Below are 23,919 nucleotides of genomic sequence, written 5' to 3' on the forward strand. Positions count from 1 at the left end.
CTTTGGTTTATTTTTGTCCTTAGTATTTCCGTATAAATTTTAGAATCAGCTTTTCAATTTAATGTACTACTTTTCTCTTAGATCCACAATTAAATATATTTGATGCTAACAATTCTGTTTTATGTTGTTTGGGGTTTTTTTGAGGCGGAGTTTCGCTCTTGTTGCCCAGGCTGGAGTGCAGTGGCGTGATCTCGGCTCACCACAACCTCCACCTCCCAGGTTCAAGCAGTTCTTCTGCCTCAGCCTCCGGAGTAGCTGGGATTACAGGCATGCTCCACCACGCCCAGCTAATTTTGTGTTTTTAGTAGAGACAGGGTTTCACCATGTTGATCAGGCTGGTCTCGAACTCCTGACCTCAGGTGATCCACCCACCTCGGCCTCCCAAAGTGCTGGGATTACAGGCGGGAGCCACCATGCCTGGCCAGTTCTGTTATTTTTAAAACCCAAGTTTCCCTGGTCGTATCTTGGTTGGGTGAAGCTTATTTTCAGTAGATTACCCTGGAAAGGCTAGTGAGTACAGTATTCTTCTACATTTTAAACTTTTCTTAGTCTTGCTACTTCAAGGACAGCTAGGCTGCATGTAAAATTCTTGGCTCATACCTTTTCCCCATAAATTTCTATGAGAAAGTCTAATGATAACTGATTTTCTTTATCTTGTAACTTAGTCTTTTTGCTTAGAGGCTCTGAGGATGGGAGGGGGTTCTTCCTCCCATCCCTAGGAATTTTTCTTTTTTTTAAATTCCTAACCACTAGACCACCAGGAAGATTGTTTGTTTTGTTTTTATTCTTCAGGGACCCCATTTATACATACGTTAAATAAATACTGTTTGCCAACTTATCAACCATTTTGCTTTTTATTTATTTTTGTTCCCTTGGTTCTTTTTCATGGCTTTGCTTTGGTGCTCCCTAGATTTTCAGTCAGATATATTTGTCCTTGGGTACCTTGTAATCAGTATTACCTTTTCTTCTGTCGCTTTGTTTTCTGTTCATTTTGAAATTACTTGTTTCCTGGTCTGGCAATAACAGTTGAGATATGAGGAGTTTGAGTTGCCATCTGTCTATGTATCTTGGTTTAAGACTGCACTCTTCTATTGATATCAGTGTCCCTGATTTTGTGATTTATTTATTTCTTCAGGACCACCCTTCATTTTCTATTGTTTGCTTCCTTTTTTTTTTTTTATTAATTTTTTTTGCACACATAAACAATAAACATTTTCTAAAAATACATACAAACAAAAAGATGCGTATCAAACATATTAGGAAGGTTGCACATGGGAAGTCGGGGAATAAAAATGGGGGGTGGGAGTTAAAATAAATGAGAGAGGGACTTTATATGGATCAGTGATAATAACTCAATCCTCTATTTGACAAAGAAGAGGGAGAAGGAAGAGGAAGAAAAAGAAAGTGGGATAAAGGATCAGAAAGGGAGGAAAATAGAAAAAATTAGAGTATGACTCCAGGGTAGACCGGTTTTGTTGTCACTGAGTTGGTTGGTTGGTTTGTCTGCTGTATTTTTCATGCTTCGCCAAGTTGGCCAGACTGGTCTCGAACTCCTAGCCCGAAGTGATCAACCCGCCTCGCCCCCCAGAGTGCCAGGACCACAGGCGTGAGCCACCACGTCCAGCCCCCACATTGCCCCTGGCCTCCGTGGTAGACCTCCCAGACGGGGCGGCCAGGCAGAGACACTCCTCACTTCTTCCCAGACGATAGGTGGCCGGGCAGAGGCGCTCCTCACTTCCCAGACGATGGGTGGCCGGGCAGAGGTGCTCCTCATTTCTTCCCAGACGATAGGTGGCCGGGCAGAGGCGCTCCTCACTTCCCAGACGATGGGTGGCCGGGCAGAGGCGCTCCTAACTTCTTCCCGTACGGGACGGCCGGGCAGAGGCGCTCCTCACTTCCCAGACGGGGCGGCCGGGCAGAGGCGCTCCTCACTTCTTCCCGGACGGGGTGGCCGGGCAGAGGCGCTCCTCACTTCCTCCCGGACGGGGCGGCCGGGCAGAGGCACTCCTCACTTCCCAGATGGGGCGGCTGGGCAGAGGCGCTCCTCACCTCCCAGACGATGGGTGGCCGGGCAGAGGTGCTCCTCACCTCCCAGACGATGGGTGGCCGGGCAGAGGCGCTCCTCACTTCTTCCCGGATGGGGCGGCCGGGCAGAGGCGCTCCTCACTTCCTCCCGGACGGGGCGGCCGGGCAGAGGCGCTCCTCACTTCCCAGACGGGGTGGCCGGGCAGAGGCGCTCCTCACATCCCAGACGGGGTGGCCGGGCAGAGGCGCTCCTCACTTCCCAGACGGGGTGGCCGGGCAGAGGCGCTCCTCACCTCCCAGACGATAGGTGGCCGGGCAGAGGCGCTCCTCACCTCCCAGACGGTGGGTGGCCGGGCAGAGGCGCTCCTCACCTCCCAGACGGTGGGTGGTCGGGCAGAGGCGCTCCTCACCTCCCAGACGGTGGGTGGTCGGGCAGAGGCGCTCCTCACTTCCCAGACGGTGGGTGGCTGCGCATAGGCGCTCCTCACCTCTGAGACGGGGCGGCCGGGCAGAGGCGCTCCTCACTTCCCAGACGATGGGTGGCCGGGCAGAGGCGCTCCTCACTTCCCAGACGGGGCGGCCGGGCAGAAGTGCTCCTCATTTCCCAGACGATGGGTGGCCGGGCAGAGGCGCTCCTCACTTCCCAGACAATGGGTGGCCGGGCAGAGGCGCTCCCCACCTCCCAGACGGGGCGGCGGCCGGGCAGGGGCTGCACTCCCAGCACCCTGGTAGGCCAAGGCAGGCGGCTGGGAGGCGGAGGCTGCCGCGAGGCCAGACCACGCCACCGCACTCCAGCCCGGATAACACCGAGCACCGGGTGAGCGAGACTCTGTCTGCAGTCCCAGTACCTCGGGAGGCTGAGGCGGGCAGAGCACTCGGCGTCAGGAGGTGGCGACCAGCGTGGCCAAGATGGCGAACGCGTGCCTGTAGCCAAAGGAGAAAAAGCAGGCAGCGGTGGAGCGCGCCGGTCTGCGGCGCAGGCAGCAGGGAGCTAAGTAGATTGCAGCCTGGGCCACAGAGGAAAGAAAGAAAGGGAGGGAGAGAGGGAGGGAGGGAGGGAGGGAGGGAGGGAAGGGAAGGGAAGGGAAGGAAGCTGCTTCCTTTTTTTTTTGAGATGGAGTCTCATTCTGTCACTCAGGCTGGAGTGCAGTGGTGTGATCTTGGCTCATTGCAACCTCTGCCTCCTGGGTTCCAGCAATTCTCCTGCCTCAGCCTCCCAAGTATGTGGGACTACAGGTGTGTCCCACCATGCCCGGCTAAGTTTTGTATTTTTAATAGAGACGGGGTTTTGCCACATTGGCAGGCTGGTCTCAAACTCCTGATCTCAAGTGATCCACCCACCTCTGCATCCCAAAGTGCTAGGATTACAAGCATGAGCCACCGTGCCCAGCCTCCCCCCGCCCACCCCCCTCTTTTTTTCTTTGGAGACAGAGATTACAGGTGTGAGCCACTGGACCCAGCCTGTTTTTATTCCTTTTACCAAATCTCCAAGGAACATCTTCCCTTCCAAGTGGGAATGTAACCTTAAGTCAGTTAACCTCTTTGTGGTTACTTTTGTTACCTGCAAAGTGACTTAATGATTTTAAGTACTTTTTTTTTTTATTTTGACACAAGGTCTCACTCTGTCACCCTGGCTGGAGTGCAGTGGCACGATCTCTGATCTCCACTCACTGCAATCTCCTCTTCCCTGGTTCAAGCGGTCCTCCCACCTTAGCCTTCTGAGTAGCTGGAACTACAGATGTGAACCACCACACCCAGCTAATTTTTGTACTTTTTGTACAGATGGGGTTTTGCCATGTTGCCCAGGCTGGGATTATTAAGTACTTTTTATCATACAGCAAGATTGACATTTTATATTGGAATACATTTATCTCTATATAATGGAGATTAACAGGAAAATGACAAGGCTGGGTGCAGTGGCTCATGCCTGTAATCCCAGCACTTTGGGAGGCTGAGGTGGGAGGATCACTTGAGGTCAGGAGTTTGAGACCAGTTTTGCCAAGATGATGAAAGCCCATGTCTACTAAAAATACAAAAATTAGCCCAGCTTGATGGTGGGCGCCTATAATCCCAGCTACTTGAGAGACTGAGGCAGGAGAATCACTTGAACCTGGGCGGCGGAGGTTGCAGTGAGCCGAGATCGTGCCACTGCACTCCAGCGTGGGTGGCATAGCGAGACTCTTGTCTCAAGAGAAGACAAAACAAAACAGGAAAATGACAAAAAGTAATATTACAACTCAGTGAATTTTATAACAAGCCTTTTTGGAATTCATTGACTAATGCTGTACCAAATCCAAAATACTCTCTAGAATACCAAATCCAACTCTACCCTATAGTATAAATTGGATTCTATTTGGACTTGTCTCACTAATCCCTCATACAATGTGTTTTATTTTTTTTTTTTAGACGGAGTCTTGCTCTGTCCCCCAGGCTGGAGTGCAGTGCTGCGATCTCGGCTCACTGCAAGCTCCGCCTCCCGGGGTTCAGGCCATTCTCCTGCCTCAGCCTCCCGAGTAGCTGGGACTACAGGCGCCAGCCAACACGCCCGGCTAATTTTTTGTATTTTTAGTAGAGACGGGGTTTCACCGTGTTAGCCAGGATGGTCTCGATCTCCTGACCTCGTGATCCGCCCACCTCGGCCTCCCAAAGTGCTGGGATTACAGGCTTGAGCCACCGCGCCCGGCCAATGTGTTTTATTTTTTATTGAAGTAAAAAAATTTGTCATTTTAGCCGTTTTTAAGTATATAGTTCAGTAACATTAAGTATGTTCATGTTGTTGCGCAACAGATCTTCGGAACTTTTTCGTCTTGCAACCTGAAACTCTACCCATTAGCAAATCCCCATTTCTCCTTACACTTAGCCCTTGGTAATCATTCTTTTTTTTTTTTGAGACGGAGTTTCGCTCTTGTTGCCCAGGCTGGAGTGCAATGGCGTGATCTTGGCTCACCACAACCTCTGCCTCCCGGGTTCAAGCAGTTCTACCTCAGCCTCCCAAATAGCTGGGATTACAGGCATGCACCACCACGCCCAGCTAATTTTGTATTTTTAGTAGAGATGGAGTTTCTCCATGGTGAGGCTGGTCTCGAACTCCTGACCTCAGGTGATCCACCCACCTCAGCCTCCCAAAGTGCTGGGATTATAGACGTGAGCCACTGCGCCTGACCCATTCTTTCTTTTTTTTTTTTTTTTTTTTTTTTTTTGAGACAGAGTCTGGCTCTGTCCCCCAGGCTGGAGTGCAGTGGCACCATCTCGGCTCACTGCAAGCTCCGCCTCCCGGGTTCACGCCATTCTCCTGCCTCAGCCTCCCAAGTAGCTGGGACTACAGGCGCCCGCCACCACGCCCTGCTAATTTTTTTGTATTTTTAGTAGAGACAGAGTTTCACTATGTTGGCCAGGATGGTCTCGAACTCCTGACCTCGTGATCCGCCCACCTCGGCCTCCCAAAGTGCTAGGATTACAGGCTTGAGCCACCACGCCCGGCCCATTCTTTCTAATTCTATAAATTGACTACTTTAGTTACCTCACGTAAGTAAATTCTTATAGCTAGTGTGTTTATTTTTGCTTCCATGCCTTTTTTGTTGTTGTTGTTCATGCTCTTACTTGGAATGCGTTCTATTTTGTCTACCTATGGAAATCCTATTGGGTTTTTTTTCTTTTGGTTTTTTTTTTTTTTTTTCCAGACAAGGTCTCAATTTGTTACCCAGGCTGGAGTGCAGCGGCACCATCTCCCCTTCCTGCATCCTCAACTTCCTGGGCTCAAGTGACCCTCTCGCCTCAGCCCCTACAGGTAGCTGGGACTATAGGCATGTGGCACCATGCCCAGCTAAATTTGTTTTTTTTTGTTTGTTTGTTTTTGAGACAGAGTCTCACTCTGTCGCCCAGGCTGGAATGCAGTGACACAATCTCAGCCCACTGCAATCTCTGCCACCCGGGTTCAAGCAATTCTCCTGCCTCAGCCTCCCAAGCACCTAGGATTATAGGTGCCTGCCACTGTGCCAGCTAATTTTTGTAGTTTTAGTAGAGATGGGGTTTCACCTTGTTGGCCATGCTGGTCTCGAACTCCTGACCTCTTCTTGATCTGCCCTCCTTGGCCTCCCAAAGTGCCGGAATTATAGACATGAGCCACCACGCCCGGCCAAAATTTTTGTATTTTTAGTAGACACAAGGTTCTTACCCTGTTGCCTAGGCTGGTCTGGGAGTCCTGGACTCAAGCAATTCACCTGCCTTGGCCTCCCAAAATGCTGGGATTACAAGCCACCATGCCCGGCCTAAATCCTGTTGTTTTTGTTTTGTTTTGTTTTGTTTGTTTTTTGAGACAGAGTCTCGCTATGTCTCTCAGGCTGGAGTGCAGTGGCACAATCTTGGCTCACTGCAACCTCCGCCTCCCGGGTTCAAGTGATTCTCCTTCCTCAGCCTCCCAAGTAGCTGGGATTACAGGCATGTGCTACTATGTCCAGCTAATTTTTGTATTTTTAGTAGAGACAGGGTTTCACCATGTTGGCCAGGCTGGTCTCAAACTCCTGACCTCATGATCCACCCACCTCAGCCACCCAAAGTGCTGGGATTACAGGCGTGAGTGGTTTTTATTTCTTAGGCCGGTTTCCTCCATATGATCTTTCAGTATACATTAATTTCTTTCCTTTTTAATTAAAATACTGTTTGTATTTCACATTTTGATGTTTGTTAAGATTTGTTTTATATTGTTTTTTGTTTTGTTTTGTGTGATAGTCTTAAATCCCTAGTTAGATAATAACTGGAGAGTACCATGTTTCTATATATCCCTCAGTGACTTGCACAGTGCTAGTAGATAGTGCTAAAAAATTACTTATTATTATTATTATTTTGTTATTGTTGTTGTTGTTGTTAGACAGTGTCTTGCTCTGTCACTCAGGCTAGAGGGCAATGGGATGATCATAGCTTACTGCAGCCTCCAACAACTGGGCTCATGTAATTCTGCTGCCTTAGCCTCCCAAGTAGCTGGGATTACAGGCATGAGCCACCATGTCTGGGCAAAAATATTTCCAGGTGCGGTGGCCCATGCCTGTAATTCCCACACTTGGGAGGCCGAGTGAGGCTGGAGGATCACTTGAGCCTAGGAGTTCGAGACCAGCTTGGCTAAGATGGCGAGACCCCATCTCTACAAAAAATTTTAGAAACTAGCCAGGCATGGTGGCATGGACCTATATTCTCAACTACTCAGTGGGCTGAGGTGGGAGAGTCATTTGAACACAGGAATTTGAGGGGAGAAAAAAAGAAGAGAGAAAGAGAAGTGAAGGAAGGAAGAAAGGAAGGAGGGAGAGAGAGAAGAAAGAAACAAAAGGAAGGAAAAGAAAAGGAAAGAAAGAAAATTGGTACCAGGAAATGGCAGGAAAGGGAAATGGAAGTAAAATAATAATAATAATAATAAAATGAAAATTGTTTAGTCACTGTTAACAATTTGTATCCTTATAATCTGGGAACATTATAATTTCAAAAGAAAAAATATTCTTTGGATCATAGGTTCTGAGGTCAGAACAGCATTCCCATAGTCTAGATGAAGTCAAGTTTTATCTGATCTTAATTGAAATAAATGTAGCTGGCCTTGAACAAATCTACTCATGGTATGTGGATAGGAATTAAATTATAGGGGCGTTCACTTTATGGCATTCATTCTTAGAACATTTACCTATGTCGGCCGGGCGCGGTGGCTCACGCTTGTAATCCCAGCACTTTGGGAGGCCAAGGCGGGCGGATCACGAGGTCAAGAGATCGAGACCACGGTGAAACCCCGTCTCTACTAAAAATACAAAAAATTAGCGGGGCGCGGTGGCAGGCGTCTGTAGTCCCAGCTACTCAGAGAGGCTGAGGCAGGAGAATGGCGTGAACCCGGGAGGCGGAGCTTGCAGTGAGCCGAGATCGCGCCACTGCGCTCCAGCCTGGGCGACAGAGCGAGACTCCGTCTCAAAAAAAAAAAAAAAAAAAAAAAAAACAGAACATTTACCTATGTCTAGCTTTTGGAGTAAAGTCACGTAACCTCTAAGCAGGTAAGTTTCCTGTGGCTTTATTTAGTATTTTAAATACTCGTTTTCAGTGTAATTTTGTTATATGTGGATTAAGATGACTCTTGGTACTAAGATACATTTTCTGATTAAACCTATCTGAACATGAGTTGTTTTTATTTCTTTCCCGTTCCAGAGCGATGATTCTGACATTTGGGATGATACGGCATTGATAAAAGCATATGATAAAGCTGTGGCTTCGTTTAAGGTGTGAAATGCTTGCTTAGTCGTTTTCTTATTTTCTCGTTATTCATGTGGAAAGGAATTGATAAGATACAATGAAGTGTTAAAGTACATGTTATTCAGTTTTCATTTTGAAGATTAGATGGTAATATGAGTTAGTTAAATCAGGTGATATCTTCCTTTAGAAGTTGATAGCCTATATATGTCATCCTTTTTGTGGAGGCAATTTAAATAAAATTTAAAACATTTATTCCTGGCTGGGTATGGTGGCTCACTCCTGTAATCCCAGCACTTTGAGAGGCTGAGGCGGGTGGATCACCTGAGGTCAGGAGTTTGAGACCAGCCTGGCCAACATGGTGAAACCCCGTCTTTACTAAAAATACAAAAATTAGCCAAGCGTGGTGGCACGTGCCTGTAATCCCAGCTGCTTGGGACACTGAGGCAGGAGAATCGCTTGAACCTGGGAGGCAGAGGTTGCAATGAGCCAAGACTGCACCACTGCACTCCAGCCTGGGCGATAGAGTGAGACTCCATCTCAGAAAATTAACAGAAAATGTATTCCTTTTAGTATTTTTACATTGTATCAAACTATAGAAGTCCTCTAATTGAGATTAATAGGAAAAGGACAATCTGAATTATAATTTTAAACATTTAACAAGCATTTAGTAAAATAATGATGAAGATAAATAGCATTAGTACAGCAGTTAATACTTGTAGCATGCTGACAGTGCTCTGTGTGCTTTTCATATATTAAATTGCTCTAATCCCAAATCCTATAAGTTGGGTATCAATTCAAGCGTTCCTATTGGGTAGGAATATACAGTTCTTTTAGGAAATGTAGTATGGTTTTGTGTCTCAAACAAGACACTTAAACAGTTGGCCAACATCATCACCTTCTCCACTCTCTGAGATGTTTAGTCTTACTGAGCACTAAGTATGGGTCATCAATAGTCCAGACTACCTTGAGCAAACAGAGCATATACTCATACAGTGTATAAACAGCACCAAGCATACAGAGTTCATGTCTTTCTCATAGTTACTCTTGTGACATGAGCTAAGGATCAGACCTCTATGTCACCTTTGTAACTGATTTCTAGATTTTTTTTTTTTTTTTTTTTTTTTTTTTTTTTTTTTTTTTGAGATGGGGTCTTGCCCTGTCACCCAGGCTGGAGTGTAGTGGCGTGATCATGCCTCATTGGAGCCTTTAACTCATGAGCTCAAACAATCCTCCTACCTCAGCTTCGTGAGTAGTTGGGACCACAGGTGTGTGCCACCACACCCAGCTCATTTTTGTATTCTTTGTAGAGATGCAGTCTCACCCTGTTGCCCACGCTGGCCTGGAACTACTGAGCTCAAAAGGTCCCTCCGCCTTGACCTCCCAAAGCGCTGGGATTACAGGCAAGAACCACTGCACCCGGCCTAGATATTTAAATGTGCTTTCCAGTATACACTGAAACTAGAAGTCAACTAAAGAAGAATTACCAAGAGAGTTCTATAAAATAGAGATTGAAATGGGGCTCAATGTGGGATGGGTTGGTGATATTGCAGGGAGAAGTAATCTGAGTAAAGGAGGAAAAGAACTGATTTGGGAAAACGATAGTTTTAGTAGTGAGTTTGAGTATGAATTAAGTTGAGATTGAATCTGAATTAAGTTGAGGTTGAATATGAATTAAGTTGAGGTTGAGTTTGAGGTATGAATTAAGATGTGAAATTAATCATTGGAAATGTTAGATTGAGAAAAGTCAGAGCTGGATTAATAGCTTCAGAAGTGTGTTTGCAGACTGTTGCAACTAAAGTAATAAGAATAGATGGCCTTGGCCGGGCACAGTGGCTCACGTCTGTAATCCCAGCACTTTGGGAGGCTGCGGCAAGCAAATCACAAGATCAGGAGTTCAAGACCAGCCTGGCCAACATGGTGAAACCCCGTCTTTACTAAAAATACAAAAATTAGCTGGGCACGGTGGTGCACGCCTATAATCCCAGCTACTCGGGAGGCTGAGGCAGGAGAATCGCTTGAACCTGGGAGGTGGAGGTTGCAGTGAGCTGAGATCAGTGCAACTGCACTCCAGCCGAGTGACAGAGGGAGACTCTGTGTAAAAAATAAAAAAAATAAAAAAAAAATAGATGTCCTTAAGCAAGAAGGATGGCCAGCTCTTATTGGGAATGCCTAAACCTAAGGCTTGATCAGAAGTAATAAAACCATTGGGGCCCTACATTGCTATGACATCCAAAGGGCCATGAATATCATAATTAACAGGGTCTAATGTAACAGAGAGGTTGAGAGCAAGGCGATTTGATTAAAAGAGTCTTTAGAGTTGATAATCAGATGTATGATGCCTTTAAGAGCAGTTTTTATAGTGTAGGGGGTGGTCAAAAGAGGAAATAGATGCTTTCTGAAGTGACAGAGCCTTGAGACTAGCTTATAGTAGTAACTGGGTTATGTCATGACTTATTCTGTGCACCACCCTGTAACATGTACATTTTTATTCCTGTTTTTGTAGCATGCTCTAAAGAATGGTGACATTTGTGAAACTTCAGGTAAACCAAAAACCACACCTAAAAGAAAACCTGCTAAGAAGAATAAAAGCCAAAAGAAGAATGCTGCAGCTTCCTTACAACAGGTTATTTTAAAATGTTGAGATTTAACTTCAAAGGATGTCTCGTTAGTCCATATTTAATAGTGTAAAATGTCTTTAACCTAAGTGATTAGTACAGTGTTTCTGTTGACATATAATTATACAACTTCAAAAACAACTATTAAATTTTCTGTTATTTAGGAACATGCATGTTAGTCATGAAAGTATAAAGAATTAGATGGGAATGATACATGCTAAAATCAGGACATGTGTTCCATTTGTGAATGGAAGGCAGGGAGAAGGTGCCGTTTGGAAGGAGTACCCAAGAGCCATAAGCTGAATTGGCAGTGTTTTACATCTTAAGCTGAGAGATAGATTTTTTTTTTCTCCTTTTTCTTCAAAAACCCTAAAACTGTTAATTCCAAGGAACCCAGAAGTCTAGGTAGATTATTTCTGGTAGTTAAAAACAGTAGTCCTGAAAGCTGAATATTTTGGTGTCTTTTGAGCCAACTTTAGTTTCATCATTACCAAGGGGGAAGAGAGCTAACAGTTGATGAGCACTTGCTCTAGGCCAGTCCAGAGTGCTGGGCACCATATGCATTTTATCTCCCTCCAGCTATTCACAACAAATATGGGAGGTGGTTTATATTACAGCCATCTAATAAGATGGGGAAACTAAGACCCAAAGAGATTCAGAAACTTGTCCAGGATTATAAAAGTGAGAGAGTTGGAATTCAGATTTATGTATTTAGACCCCAAGCCTTTCTCATTACATCATTTTGCTTTCCTAATCTCTACCCTCCATCCTTCACCTCCCCACTGATCAAAACAAGATGATAGTTTGCCCTCTTCAAAAGAAATGTGTGCATGTATGTATCTTTGATTTCTTTTGTAGTGGAAAGTTGGGGACAAATGTTCTGCCATTTGGTCAGAAGACGGTTGCATTTACCCAGCTACCATTGTTTCAATTGATTTTAAGAGAGAAACCTGTGTTGTGGTTTACACTGGATATGGAAATAGAGAGGAGCAAAATCTGTCTGATCTACTTTCCCCAATCTCTGAAGTAGCTAATAATATAGAACAGAATGCTCAAGAGGTAAGGATACAAAAAAAAAATTCAATTTCTGGAAGCAGAGACTAGATGAGAAACTGTTAAACAGTATACACAGTTGTCAGTTTGATCCACTGAGGCATTAATTTTTTCTTAATGACACCCTTATAACAAAAACCTGCATATTTTTTCTTTTTAAAGAATGAAAATGAAAGCCAAGTTTCAACAGATGAAAGTGAGAACTCCAGGTCTCCTGGAAATAAATCAGATAACATCAAGCCCAAATCTGCTCCATGGAACTCTTTTCTCCCTCCACCACCCCCAATGCCAGGGCCAAGACTGGGACCAGGAAAGGTAAACCTTCTATGAAAGTTTTCCAGAAAATAGTTAATATCGGGACATTTAACCTCTTTGTTAACTAATTTGTAGCTCTCCCATGAAACTTTTGTAGCTTAAATACACAAGAATTTTTTGAAAAGGAAATAAGATAATGATGCAAAATAGTTAATTTTTTTAAAAAATGTTAGACACTGCAGTGGATGCAACAAAATACTTTATATGAAAGATTTATCCAGTTGACTTTTGTGGAGTATTAGGTATTAGACTAATAATTATACACTTACTTAAGTTAGAAAGTATAATAATGCGCCGGCCGCGGTAGCTCACGCCTGTGATCCCGGCACTTTGGGAGGCCAAGGCGGGTGGATCACAAGGTCAGGAGATCGAGACCATCCTGGCTAACACGGTGAAACCCCATCTCTACTAAAAATACAAAAAAATTAGCCGGGCGTGATGGCGGGCACCTGTAGTCCCAGCTGCTCGGGAGGCTGAGGCAGGAGGATGGTGTGAACGTGGGAGGCAGAGCTCACAGTGAGTCAAGATGGTGCCACTGCACTCCAACCTGGGCGATAGAATGAGACTCTGTCTCAAACAAAAAAAAAAAAAAAAAAAAGTAATAATAATTTATCATTAGCTGGATGATATGCTGTTGTTTCCCATGTCACCTGTATAAGATATATAAAACAACATATTATTTACATCTAATATAGATAAAATCCTGAGGTGCTCTCAGATTGTTTTGTAGAGTTCAAATGTAAATATTGTTTTCTTTTATGGTCTTTTGGTTATAAGTAACAGAAATCAACTCTAAAAAGATTTTTATTATAGATTAGATTATGTCATGGACCCTAAAGGCTTGTCCCTTTCTAGTTCTTTTGTGTAAAGCGGTGATTTCTTCCGTGGAGGGAATGTTATTTAGGCAATTTTTTTTTTTTTTTCTTTTTTTTCCGAGATAGAGTCTTGCTCTGTCGCTCAGGCTGGAGTGCAGTGGCGCCATCTCGGCTCACTGCAACTTCCACCTCCTGGGTTCAAGTGATTCTCCTGCCTCAGCCTCCCAAGTAGCTGAGATTACAGGCACCCGCCACCGCACCCGGCTAATTTTGTATTTTTAGTAGAGATGGGGTTTCACCATGTTGGCCAGGCTGGTCTTGAACTCCTGACCTCAAGTGATCTCCCCACCTTGGCTTTCCAAAGTGCTAGGATTACAGGCGCCTGGCCTAGGCAATCATTTTTAAAAATCAAGCATGACTCATCAAAAGTTTTAAGATTTTCTGTGATAATGTTCTTATTGAGGCTTACATTATATTACAGTTTCTTTTATCTAAAATGATGTACCCTCTTAGAATATATACATCATGCTTCATTGGTCTCAGGGGGCTGATTTTTATAAGGTGAGAGATTTGCTAGTTTTCACAATATGTGCTCTAAGTTGGCATGTATAGCTAAACAGGCTTTCATAAAAACATTATACAATTTAGTTAATGAAATTTGGGATATAGTCTTTTATGATTGAAATAATTTTGCTAAATAGACTGTCTCTGATTTATTAGGTAATTACCACTCTTATTTTGTTTTCCTTCTTTAATGTCTACATAGAAAGGAAATGAGAAAAATCCAGAGGTTGTCATTTGACTTATGAGTCTGTTTGAGTTCAGGATTTGGTACATGAAATTTCACTTAATCTTTTTGATATGTATAAAACAAATATTCTAGGTAATTATTTTTATCCTTTTGGTTTTGAGTCCTTTTTATTCCTATCATATTGAAATTGGTAAGTTAATTTTCCTTTGAAATATTCCTTATAGCCAGGTCTAAAATTCAATGGCCCACCACCGCCACCGCCACCACCACCACCCCACTTACTATCATGCTGGCTGCCTCCATTTCCTTCTGGACCACCAGTAAGTAAAAAAGAGTATAGATTAGATTTTGCTTTCATATACAATTTGATAATTAGCAGAATAGAGGATTGGAAAATGTGATTGTAGACCATCCCTTGGGCCAGATTCTAATGGGTAGAAATTTGAGCTAAACTCTGGGTTTTGTTTGTTTGTTTCTTTTTAATGCCTTTCTGTTACCCAAATGCAGTGCTCTTGTAGTCCCAACTCTAAGCTCTAGGTTGCCTCTTTCTTTCCTGGCAGAAGTTGGTATCTATGCTATAAGGAGGTAGTTCCTGTTAGAAGGGATTTAATTATACCATATATAAGGGATTAGCGTTTGCCCTTCTAGGTATAGTTGGATGTTAGCTTCTGATATAAACTGGATTTCTTTTTCTTTCTCTCTTTTTTTTTTTTTTTTGAGGCAGAGTTTTGCCCTTGTCCCCCAGGCTGGAGTGCAGTGGTGTGATCTCTGCTCACTGCAACCTCCGCCTCCTGGGTTCAAGCAATTCTGCCTTGGCCTCCCGAGTAGCTGGGATTACAGGTGCCTGCCACCACGCCCAGCTAATTTTTGTATTATTAGTAGAGATGGAGTTTCACCATGTTGGCCAGACTAGTCTTGAACTCCTGACCTCTGGTGATCCACCCGCCTTGGCCTCCCAAAGTGCTGGGATTACAGGCATGAGCTGCTGCACCCAGCTGTAAACTGGATTTCTAATGGTAGATTTTTAGGTATTAACAATAGATACTAAGATACTTTTTGGCATACTGTGTATTGGGATGGGGTTAGGACAGGTGTTCTACCCAAGACGTTTACTTAAAATCGCCCTTGAAATGCTATGTGAACTGTGTGTGTGTGTGTGTGTGTGTGTGTGTGTGTGTGTGTGTGTGTGTGTGTGTATTAAGGAAAAGCATGAAAGTATGCTTGATTTTTTTTACCCATAACTTCATAGTGGAACAGATACATAGTCTAAATCAAAATGTTTAAACTTTTTATGTCACTTACTGTCTTTTCATCCTTGTTAAATTTAATTTTGTTGGTCTTTTGTTGTTATTGGTTGGTTTTCTCCAAATGCTAGCTATGTTAAGAAATTTAAGGCCAGGTACAGTGGCTCATGCCTGTAATCCCAGCATTTTAGAAGGCCAAGGCAGGAGGATCACTTGAGCTCAGGAGTTTGAGACCAGTCTGGGCAACATAGCAAGACCTCGTCTTTGTTTAGGGGAAAAAAAATAAATTTAAGTAGGAGATGATCTAAGCAAAAATACAATTAATTTCCAGCATTCACTATATAATATAAATCTCCAGACTTTACTTTTTTGTTTACTGGATATAAACAATATCTTTTTCTGTCTCCAGATAATTCCCCCACCACCTCCCATATGTCCAGATTCTCTTGATGATGCTGATGCTTTGGGAAGTATGTTAATTTCATGGTACATGAGTGGCTATCATACTGGCTATTATATGGTAAGTAATCACTCAGCATCTTTTCCTGACAATTTTTTTGTAGTTATGTGCCTTTGTTTTGTAAATTTGTAAAATACTACTTGCTTCTCTCTTTATATTACTGAAAAATAAAAAATACACCTGTCTGTCTGAGGCTTCAATTACTCTTGCACTGTCCCTAAGTATAATTGTAGTTAATTTTAAAAAGCTTTCATGCTATTGTTAGATTATTTTGATTATACACTTTTGAATTGAAATTATACTTTTTCTAAATAATGTTTTAATCTCTGCTTTGATTTGAGTTTGATTGTAGGGAATGGAAAAGATGGGATAATTTTTCATAAAAGAAAAATGAAATTTTTTTTTTTTTTTTTTTTTTTTTTAAGATGGAGTCTCACTCTGTTGCCCAAGCTGGAGTGCAATGGCGTGATCTTGGCTCGCAGGAAGCTCTGCCTCCTGGATTCATGCCATTCTCCTGCCTCAGCCTCAGAGGTAGCTGGGACTACGGGCGCCTGCCACCATGCCCAGCTAATTTTTTGTATTTTTTAGTAAAGACGGGGTTTCACCGTGTTAGCCAGGATGGTCTCAATCTCCTGACCCCATGATCCACTCGCCTCGGCCTTCCAAGAGAAATGAAAATTTTTTAATGCACAAAGATCTGGGGTAATATGTACCACATTGAACCTTGGGGAGTATGGCTTCAAACTTGTCCCTTTATACATTAGTCTCCTACGGACATGTTCTATTGTATTTTAGTCAGAACATTTAAAATTATTTTTAAAAGGAAGCTCTTGTGCCCTGCTAAAATTATGATGTGATATTGTAGGCACTTGAATTTTTAGTAAATTAATATAGAAGAAACAACTGACTTAAAGGTGTATGTTTTTAAATGTATCATTTGCGTGTGCCCACATTAATATTCTTATTTAAAAGTTAAGGCCAGACATGGTGGCTCACGCCTGTAATCACAACAGTTTGTGAGGCCGAGGCAGGCAGATCACTTGAGGTCAGGAGTTCAAGACCAGCCTGGCCAACATGATGAAACCCCGTCTCTACTAAAAATACCAAAAAAAATTTAGCCAGGTGTGGTGGCACATGCCTGTAATCCGAGCTCCTTGGGAGGCTGTAGCAGGAAAATTGCTTGGACCTGGGAGGCGGAACTTGCAGTGAGTTGAGATTGTGCCACTGCACTCCACCCTTGGTGACAGAGTGAGACTCCGTCTCAAAAAAAGAGAAAGGCCTGGCACAGTGGCTCACACCTATAATCCCAGTACTTTGGGAGGTAGAGGCAGGTGGATCACTTGAGGTTAGGAGTTCAGGACCAGCCTGGCCAACGTGGTGACACTTGATCTCTACTAAATACACAAAACTTAGCCCAGTGTGGTGGCAGGCAGTTGTAATCCCAGCTACTTGAGAGGCTGAGGCAGGAGCATCACTTGAACCTGGGAGGCAGAGGTTGCAGTGAGCCGAGATCACACCACTGCACTCTAGCCTGGCCAACAGTGAGAATTTGGCGGGGCGAGGAGGAAAGTCACACGTCACGCTTCAGTTGTTGTAGTATAACCTTGGTATATTTGTATATATCATTAATTCCTCATTTTAATGACCAAAAAGTAATAAACCAACAGCTTGTAATTTGTTTTGAGATCAGTTATCTGACTGTAACACTCTAGGCTTTTATGTTTTTTTAAATTATGAAATACTTGAAAAAAATACATAATGTATATATAAAGTATTGGTATAATTTATGTTGTAAATAGCTTTCTTGAGAAATAATTCATATGGTGTGCAGTTTACCTTTGAAAGTATACAAGTTGGCCGGGCACAGTGGCTCACGCCTGTAATCCCAGCACTTTGGGAGGCCAAGGCGGGCAGATCACGAGGTCAGGAGATCAAGACCATCCTGGCTAACATGGTGAAACCCCGTCTCTACTAAAAATACAAAAAAAAAATTAGCCGGGCATGTTGGCCGGTACCTTTTGTCCCAGCTACTCGGGAGGCTGAGGCAGGAGAGTGGCGTGAACCCAGGAGGCGGAGCTTGCAGTGAGCCGAGATTGCGCCAGTGCACTCCAGCCTGGGCGACAGAGCGAGACTCTGTCTCAAAAAATAAAATAAAAAAGAAAGTATACAAGTCAGTGGTTTTGGTTTTCACAGTTATGCAACCATCACTACAATTTTAGAACATTTTCGTCACCCCAAAAACCCTGTTACCTTCATTTTCCCCAGCCCTAGGCAGTCAGTACGCTTTCTGTCTCTATGAATTTGTCTATTTTAGATATTATATATAAACGAAATTATACGATATGTGGTCTTTTGTGTCTGGCTTCTTTCACTTAGCATGCTCTTTTCAAGATTCATCCATGCTGTAGCATGCACCAGTACTGCATTCTTTCTTATTGCTGAATATTCTGTTGTTTGGTTATGTCACATTTTATCCATGGACATTTAGGTTGTTTTTATTTTTGGGCTATAATGAATAATGTTGTTATGAACATTTGTTTGTGTGTTCTTTTTGTTTTTTTGGTTTTTTGTTTTGTTTTTGTTTTTGAGACAGTCTTGCTCTGTCTCCTAGGCTGGAGTGCAGTGGCACAATCTTGGCTCACTGCAAGCTCTGCCTCCCGGGTTCACACCCTTCTCCTGCCTCAGCCCCTCAAGTAGCTGGGACTACAGGCGTGTGCCACCATGCACGGCTAATTTTTTGTATTTTTAGTAGAGACGGAGTTTCACCGTGTTAGCCAGGATGGTCTCGATCTCCTGACCTCGTGATCCGCCTGCCTCGGCCTCCCAAAGTGCTGGGATTACAGGCGTGGCCCACTGCACCTGGCCTTAAGTGTTTTTAATATGTCATTGCTTTAAGCTAGCAATTCTTAACCTTTGTTCTACTGAAGCCACGTGGTTGAGATAGACTGAGTCTAGCTCTTAACCTCTATCTTTTTGTCTTAGAAATCTAAGCAGAATGCAAATGACTAAGAATAATGTTGTTGAAATAACATAAAATAGGTTATAACTTTGATACTCATTAGTAACAAATCTTTCAATACATCTTATGGTCTGTTAGGTGTAGATTAGTAATGAAATGGGAAGCCGCTGCAAGCTAGTATACATGTAGGGAAAGATAGAAAGCACTGAAGCCAGAAGAGAGACAGAGGACATTTGGGCTAGATCTGACAAGAAAAACATATGTTGTAGTAATAATTTTTGACTTTAAATTTTTTATTTAGTGAATGCTGGTGTTTAATGGTCTTATTTTAATAAGTATGACACAAGTAGTTTAAGGTCATATATTTTATTTGATGAAAATAAGGTATAGGCCGGGTGTGGTGGCTCACGCCTGTAATCCCAGCACTTTGGGAGGCCGAGGCGGGCGGATCACCTGAGGTCAGGAGTTAGAGACTAGCCTCAACATGGAGAAACCCCGTCTCTACTAAAAAAAAAAACACAAAATTAGCCGGGTGTGGTGGTGCATGCCTGTGATCCCAGCTACTCAGGAGACTGAGGCAGGAGAATTGCTTGAACCTGGGAGGTGGAAGTTGCGGTGAGCCGAGATCACCTCATTGCACTCCAGCCTGGGCAAAAAGAGCGAAACTCCATCTCAAAAAAAAAAATTATAAGGTATAAGTGGGCTCAGGAACATCACTGGACATACTGAAAGAAGAAAAATCGGCTGGGCGCGGTGGCTCACACCGGTAATCCCAACCAACACTTTGGGAGGCCAAGGTGGGCGAATCACCTGAAGTCGGGAGTTCGAGATCAGCCTGACCAACATGGAGAAACCCTGTCTCTACTAAAAATACAAAACTAGCCGGGCATGGTGGCGCGTGCCTGTAATCCCAGCTACTCGGGAGGCTGAGGCAGGAGAATTGCTCGAACCAAGGAGGTGGAGGTTGCGGTGAGCCAAAATCGCACCGTTGCACTCCAGCCTGGGCAACAAGAGTGAAACTCCATCTCAAAAAAAGGAAGAAAAATATTTTTTTTAATTAATTAGTTTATTTATTTTTTAAGATGGAGTTTTGCCCTGTCGCCCAGGCTGGGGTGCAATGGCACAATCTCAGCTCACTGCAACCTCCACCTCCTGGGTTCAAGCGATTCTCCTGCCTCAGCCTCCCGAGTAGCTGGGATTACAGGCATATGCCACCACGCCCAGCCAGTTTTGTGAGTTTTTTTTTTGTTTGCTTTTTGTTTTTGTTTTTTTTGAGAGGGAGTCTTGCTGTGTCCCCCAAGCTGGAGTGCAGTGGTGCGATCTTGGCTCACTGCAAGCTCTGCCTCCCAGGTTCACACCATTCTCCTGCCTCAGCCTCCCGAGTAGCTGGGACTACAGGCGCCCGCCACCACACTCTGCTAATTTTTTTGTGTTTTTAGTAAAGATGGGGTTTCACCGTGTTAGCCAGGATGATCTCGATCTGCTGACCTTTTGATCCACCCACTTCGGCCTCCCAAAGTGCTGGGATTACAGGCGTGAGCCACCGTGCCCGGCCTAGTTTTGTATTTTTAGTAGAGTCAGGGGTTTCTCCATGTTGGTCAGGCTGGTCTCCAAATCCGACCTCAGGTGATCTGCCCACCTTGGCCTCCCAAAGTGCAGGCATTACAGGCATGAGCCACTGCGCCCGGCAATGTTTTTAAATTTTTAAATTTTAATTTTATTTTTTAGTGACCGGGTCTCACTCTATCGCTCAGGCTGGAATGCAAGGGCACATTCACAGCTCACTGCAGCCTTGACCTCCAGGGCTCAAGCAGTCCTCTCACCTCAGTTTCCCGAGTAGCTGGAACTACAGTGATATGCCACTGCACCTGGCTAATTTTTATTTTTTATTTTATTATTATTATTTTTTTGAGACAGAGTCGTGCTCTGTCACCCAGGCTGGAGTGCAGTGGCGTAATCTCGGCTCACTGCAGCCTCCGCCTCCTGGGTTCAAGCGATTGTCCTGCCTCAGCCTCCCAAGTAGCTGGGATTATAGGTCCCCACCACCATGCCTGGCTAATTTTTTGTACTTTCAGTAGAAACGGGGTTTTGCCGTGTTGGCCAGGCTGTTCTCGAACTCCTGAGCTCAGGTGATCCAACCGTCTCGGCCTCCCAAAGTGCTGGGATTACAGACGTGAGCCACTGTGCCCAGCCTGAGCCACCGCTCCAGCCTAATTTTTAAATTTTTTGTAGAGACAGGGTCTCATTATGTTGCCCAGGGTGGTGTCAAGCTCCAGGTCTCAAGTGATCCCCCTACCTCTGCCTCCCAAAGTCGTGGGATTGTAGGCATGAGCCACTGCAAGAAAACCTTAACTGCAGCCTAATAATTGTTTTCTTTGGGATAACTTTTAAAGCACATTAAAAGACTATCAATTTCTGATCATATTTTGTTGAATAAAATAAGTAAAATGTGAAACAAATTGCTTATTAACATCCATGTAAAGCTATCTATATATAGCTATCTGTATCTATATAGCTATTTTTTTTAACTTCCTTTATTTTCCTTACAGGGTTTCAGACAAAATCAAAAAGAAGGAAGGTGCTCACATTCCTTAAATTAAGGAGTAAGTCTGCCAGCATTATGAAAGTGAATCTTACTTTTGTAAAACTTTATGGTTTGTGGAAAACAAATGTTTTTGAACATTTAAAAAGTTCAAATGTTAAAAAGTTGAAAGGTTAATGTAAAACAATATTAAAAGAATTTTGATGGCAAAACGATTAGATAAAAGGTTAATCTACATCCCTACTAGAATTCTCATGGTGTCAAAGTATCATTGCACCAAATACTTAACTGGTTGGTTGTGTGGAAGAAACATACTTTCACAATAAAGAGCTTTAGGAAATGATGCCACTTTATATCTATCAGTAGTAGGCAGACCAGCAGACTTTTTTTATTGTGATATAGGATAACCTAGGCATTCTGCACTGTACACTCTGACATATGAGGTGCTCTAGTCAAGTTTAACTGGTGTACACAGAGGACGTGGTTTAACTGGAATTCGTCAAGCCTCTGGTTCTAATTTCTCATTTGCAGGAAATGCTGGCATAGAGCAGCACTAAATGACACCACTAAAGAAACAATCAGACAGATCTGGAATGTGAAGCATTATAGAAGATAACTGGCCTCATTTCTTCAAAATATCAGTGTTGGGAAAGAAAGAAGGAAGTGGAATGGGTAACTCTTCCTGATTAAAAGTTATGTAATAACCAAATGCAATGTGAAATATTTTATTGGACTCTATTTTGAAAAACCATCTGTAAAAGACTGGGGTGGGGGTGGGAGGCGAGCACGGTGGTGAGGCAGTTGAGAAAATTTGAATATGGATTAGATTTTGAATGATATTGGGTAATTATTGGTAATTTTATGAGCTGTGAGAAGGGTGTTGTAGTTTCTAAAAGACTGTCTTAATTTGCATACTTAAACATTTAGGAATGAAGTGTTAGTGTCTTAAAATGTTTCAAATGGTTTAACAAAATGTATGTGATGCGTATGTGGCAAAATGTTACAGAATCTAACTGGTGGACATGGCTGTTCATTGTACTGTTTTTTTCTATCTTCTGTATGTTTAAAAGTATATAATAAAAATATTTAATATTTTTTTAAAATTAGTTATGTGTCTGTGATTGTATTTCTTTTTTGCATATTATTTTGCCCTTTGGCCCATATTTTAATATGGATGCCACCATAGCATTTTGTGTATGTGCATGTGTATTCCCACTTAATGTCACATTTTTCCATGTCTTTACATATTCTTATTTTCGTTTGTTTTTGAGACAGAGTCTCGCTCTGCTGCCCATGCTGGATTGCAGTGGTGCAATCTCAGCTCACTGCAACCTCTGCTACCCGGGTTCAAGCGGTTCTCGTGCCTCAGCCACGTGAGTAGTTGGGATTACAGGCATGTGGCACCATGCCTTGCTAATTTTTGTATTTTTAGTAGAGATGGAGTTTCACCATGTTGGCCACGCTGGTCTCATCCTGACCTCGAGTGATTCGACCACCCCGGCCTCCCAAAGTGCTGGGATTACAGGTGTGAGCCACCGCGCCCGGCCTCTATTTCTATACATAGCTTTTCACATTATATTATGTTTATATATTGTTTATATCTGTATTTCCTCTTTCATTAGAGAAAAGGCACTACATCTTATTCTTCATGGTGTCTACAATATCTGGCAGTTTTTGGAAGTCAAGGGTGAGCTTAGAGCATAAGAACTTTTAATTTTCTGTTGTTTATATGGTCTTCCCATTACCATTTTAACTATTTGCTTTTATTTTCTTTTCAGAGTTTTTGCTTATAAAATCTTATTTACAGTCAATTCTCATTTGTGGAATCTGTATTTGTAAAGGTACCTACTTGCTAAAATTTATTTGTAACCTAATATCAATACTCATGGCAGTTTCATGGTTTTTCATGGACATACACAGAGGTGAAAAATTTGAGAACCTTACCCAGATATTCCCAGCTGGGGTTGAACAGTGCTCGGTTTTTTTGTGTAGCTTTCTTACTATAAACAAGTGTCCTTTTCAAAAGCAGTTTATATAGTTCTACATTTTCCACATTTTTGTGCCTTCTGTTTGTAATTTTACTGTTTAAAGTGATTCCCAAGCATTGTGCTGAAATGCTATATAGTATGGTATTCCAAGGTGCGTGCGGGCTGTGAGGTGCCTTAGAGAATACATATGTTAGAGAACCTTTGTTTAGGCATGAGTTATAGTACTGTTGAGTGGGAGTTAGATGATGATGAGTCATCACTATTTATTATTATGTTTTTTGAGATGGAGTCTCACTCTGTCACACAGGCTGGAGTGCAGTGGCATAATCTCAGCTCACTGCAACCTCCTCCTCCCGGGTTCAAACGATTCTCCTGCCTCAGCCTTCCCAGTAGCTGGGATTATAGGTGCCCACCACTGCGCCCGGCTTAATTTTTGTATTTTTAGTAGTGATGGGGTTTTACCATGTTGGGCAAGGCCGGTCTTGAACTCCTGACCTCAAGTGAGCCACCCACCTTGGCATCCCAGAGTGCTGGGATTACAGGTATGAGCCACCATGCCAGGTCTATATTTATTAAATAATGTGTCTTTAAACAGAAACAGATACAAAACAAGGTTATGTATTTATAAGTTGATGAAAATGTGACCAAAGGCTTACAAGAACCTAACCCTGTATTTCTGTTAGGAGCAATGGCTCAGTATTCACTAATTTGCGTGTTTGTGGCAACTTTATAGAACGTAACTACCTCAAGTAATGAGAATTGACTGCATTCTTTTTCAAGTCATTTTATAAACAATTTACAGAAGAATAAAGGGATGGTGAAAATTAACTTTGTTAGCAATTTTAATGAGAATCCAAATATAGGAGACCCACATTTTTTCCCATATTTTCCCAGTTTTGAATGTTGATGTATACCTAAAAGGCATTACATCCT

The 23,919-nt window shown here is 43.1% G+C and overlaps 1 protein-coding gene across 4 annotated transcripts in view; it reads left to right on the forward strand.

Moving 5' to 3' along the window:
• The window catches only part of LOC129468219 (survival motor neuron protein), a 35,283-nt gene extending 13,179 nt beyond the window's left edge, over positions 1-22,104 (forward strand). Inside the window, exons 2-9 of one of the 4 annotated variants that reach the window (XM_055253480.2) lie at positions 8,200-8,271; positions 10,748-10,867; positions 11,718-11,918; positions 12,075-12,227; positions 14,018-14,113; positions 15,447-15,557; positions 21,006-21,059; positions 21,530-22,104. In XM_055253480.2, coding sequence (XP_055109455.1) covers positions 8,200-8,271; positions 10,748-10,867; positions 11,718-11,918; positions 12,075-12,227; positions 14,018-14,113; positions 15,447-15,557; positions 21,006-21,056 — 804 coding nt within the window. In that variant the 3' untranslated portion in view covers positions 21,057-21,059; positions 21,530-22,104. The remainder of the gene's footprint in view (positions 1-8,199; positions 8,272-10,747; positions 10,868-11,717; positions 11,919-12,074; positions 12,228-14,017; positions 14,114-15,446; positions 15,558-21,005; positions 21,060-21,529) is intronic. The other 3 variants (XM_055253482.2, XM_055253484.2, XM_055253481.2) reach the window with 3 other exon arrangements.
• The last annotated feature ends 1,815 nt before the right edge of the window (positions 22,105-23,919 follow it).

The sequence above is a fragment of the Symphalangus syndactylus genome, chromosome 18 (assembly GCF_028878055.3).
Source record: "Symphalangus syndactylus isolate Jambi chromosome 18, NHGRI_mSymSyn1-v2.1_pri, whole genome shotgun sequence".
Classification (NCBI taxonomy): domain Eukaryota; kingdom Metazoa; phylum Chordata; class Mammalia; order Primates; family Hylobatidae; genus Symphalangus; species Symphalangus syndactylus.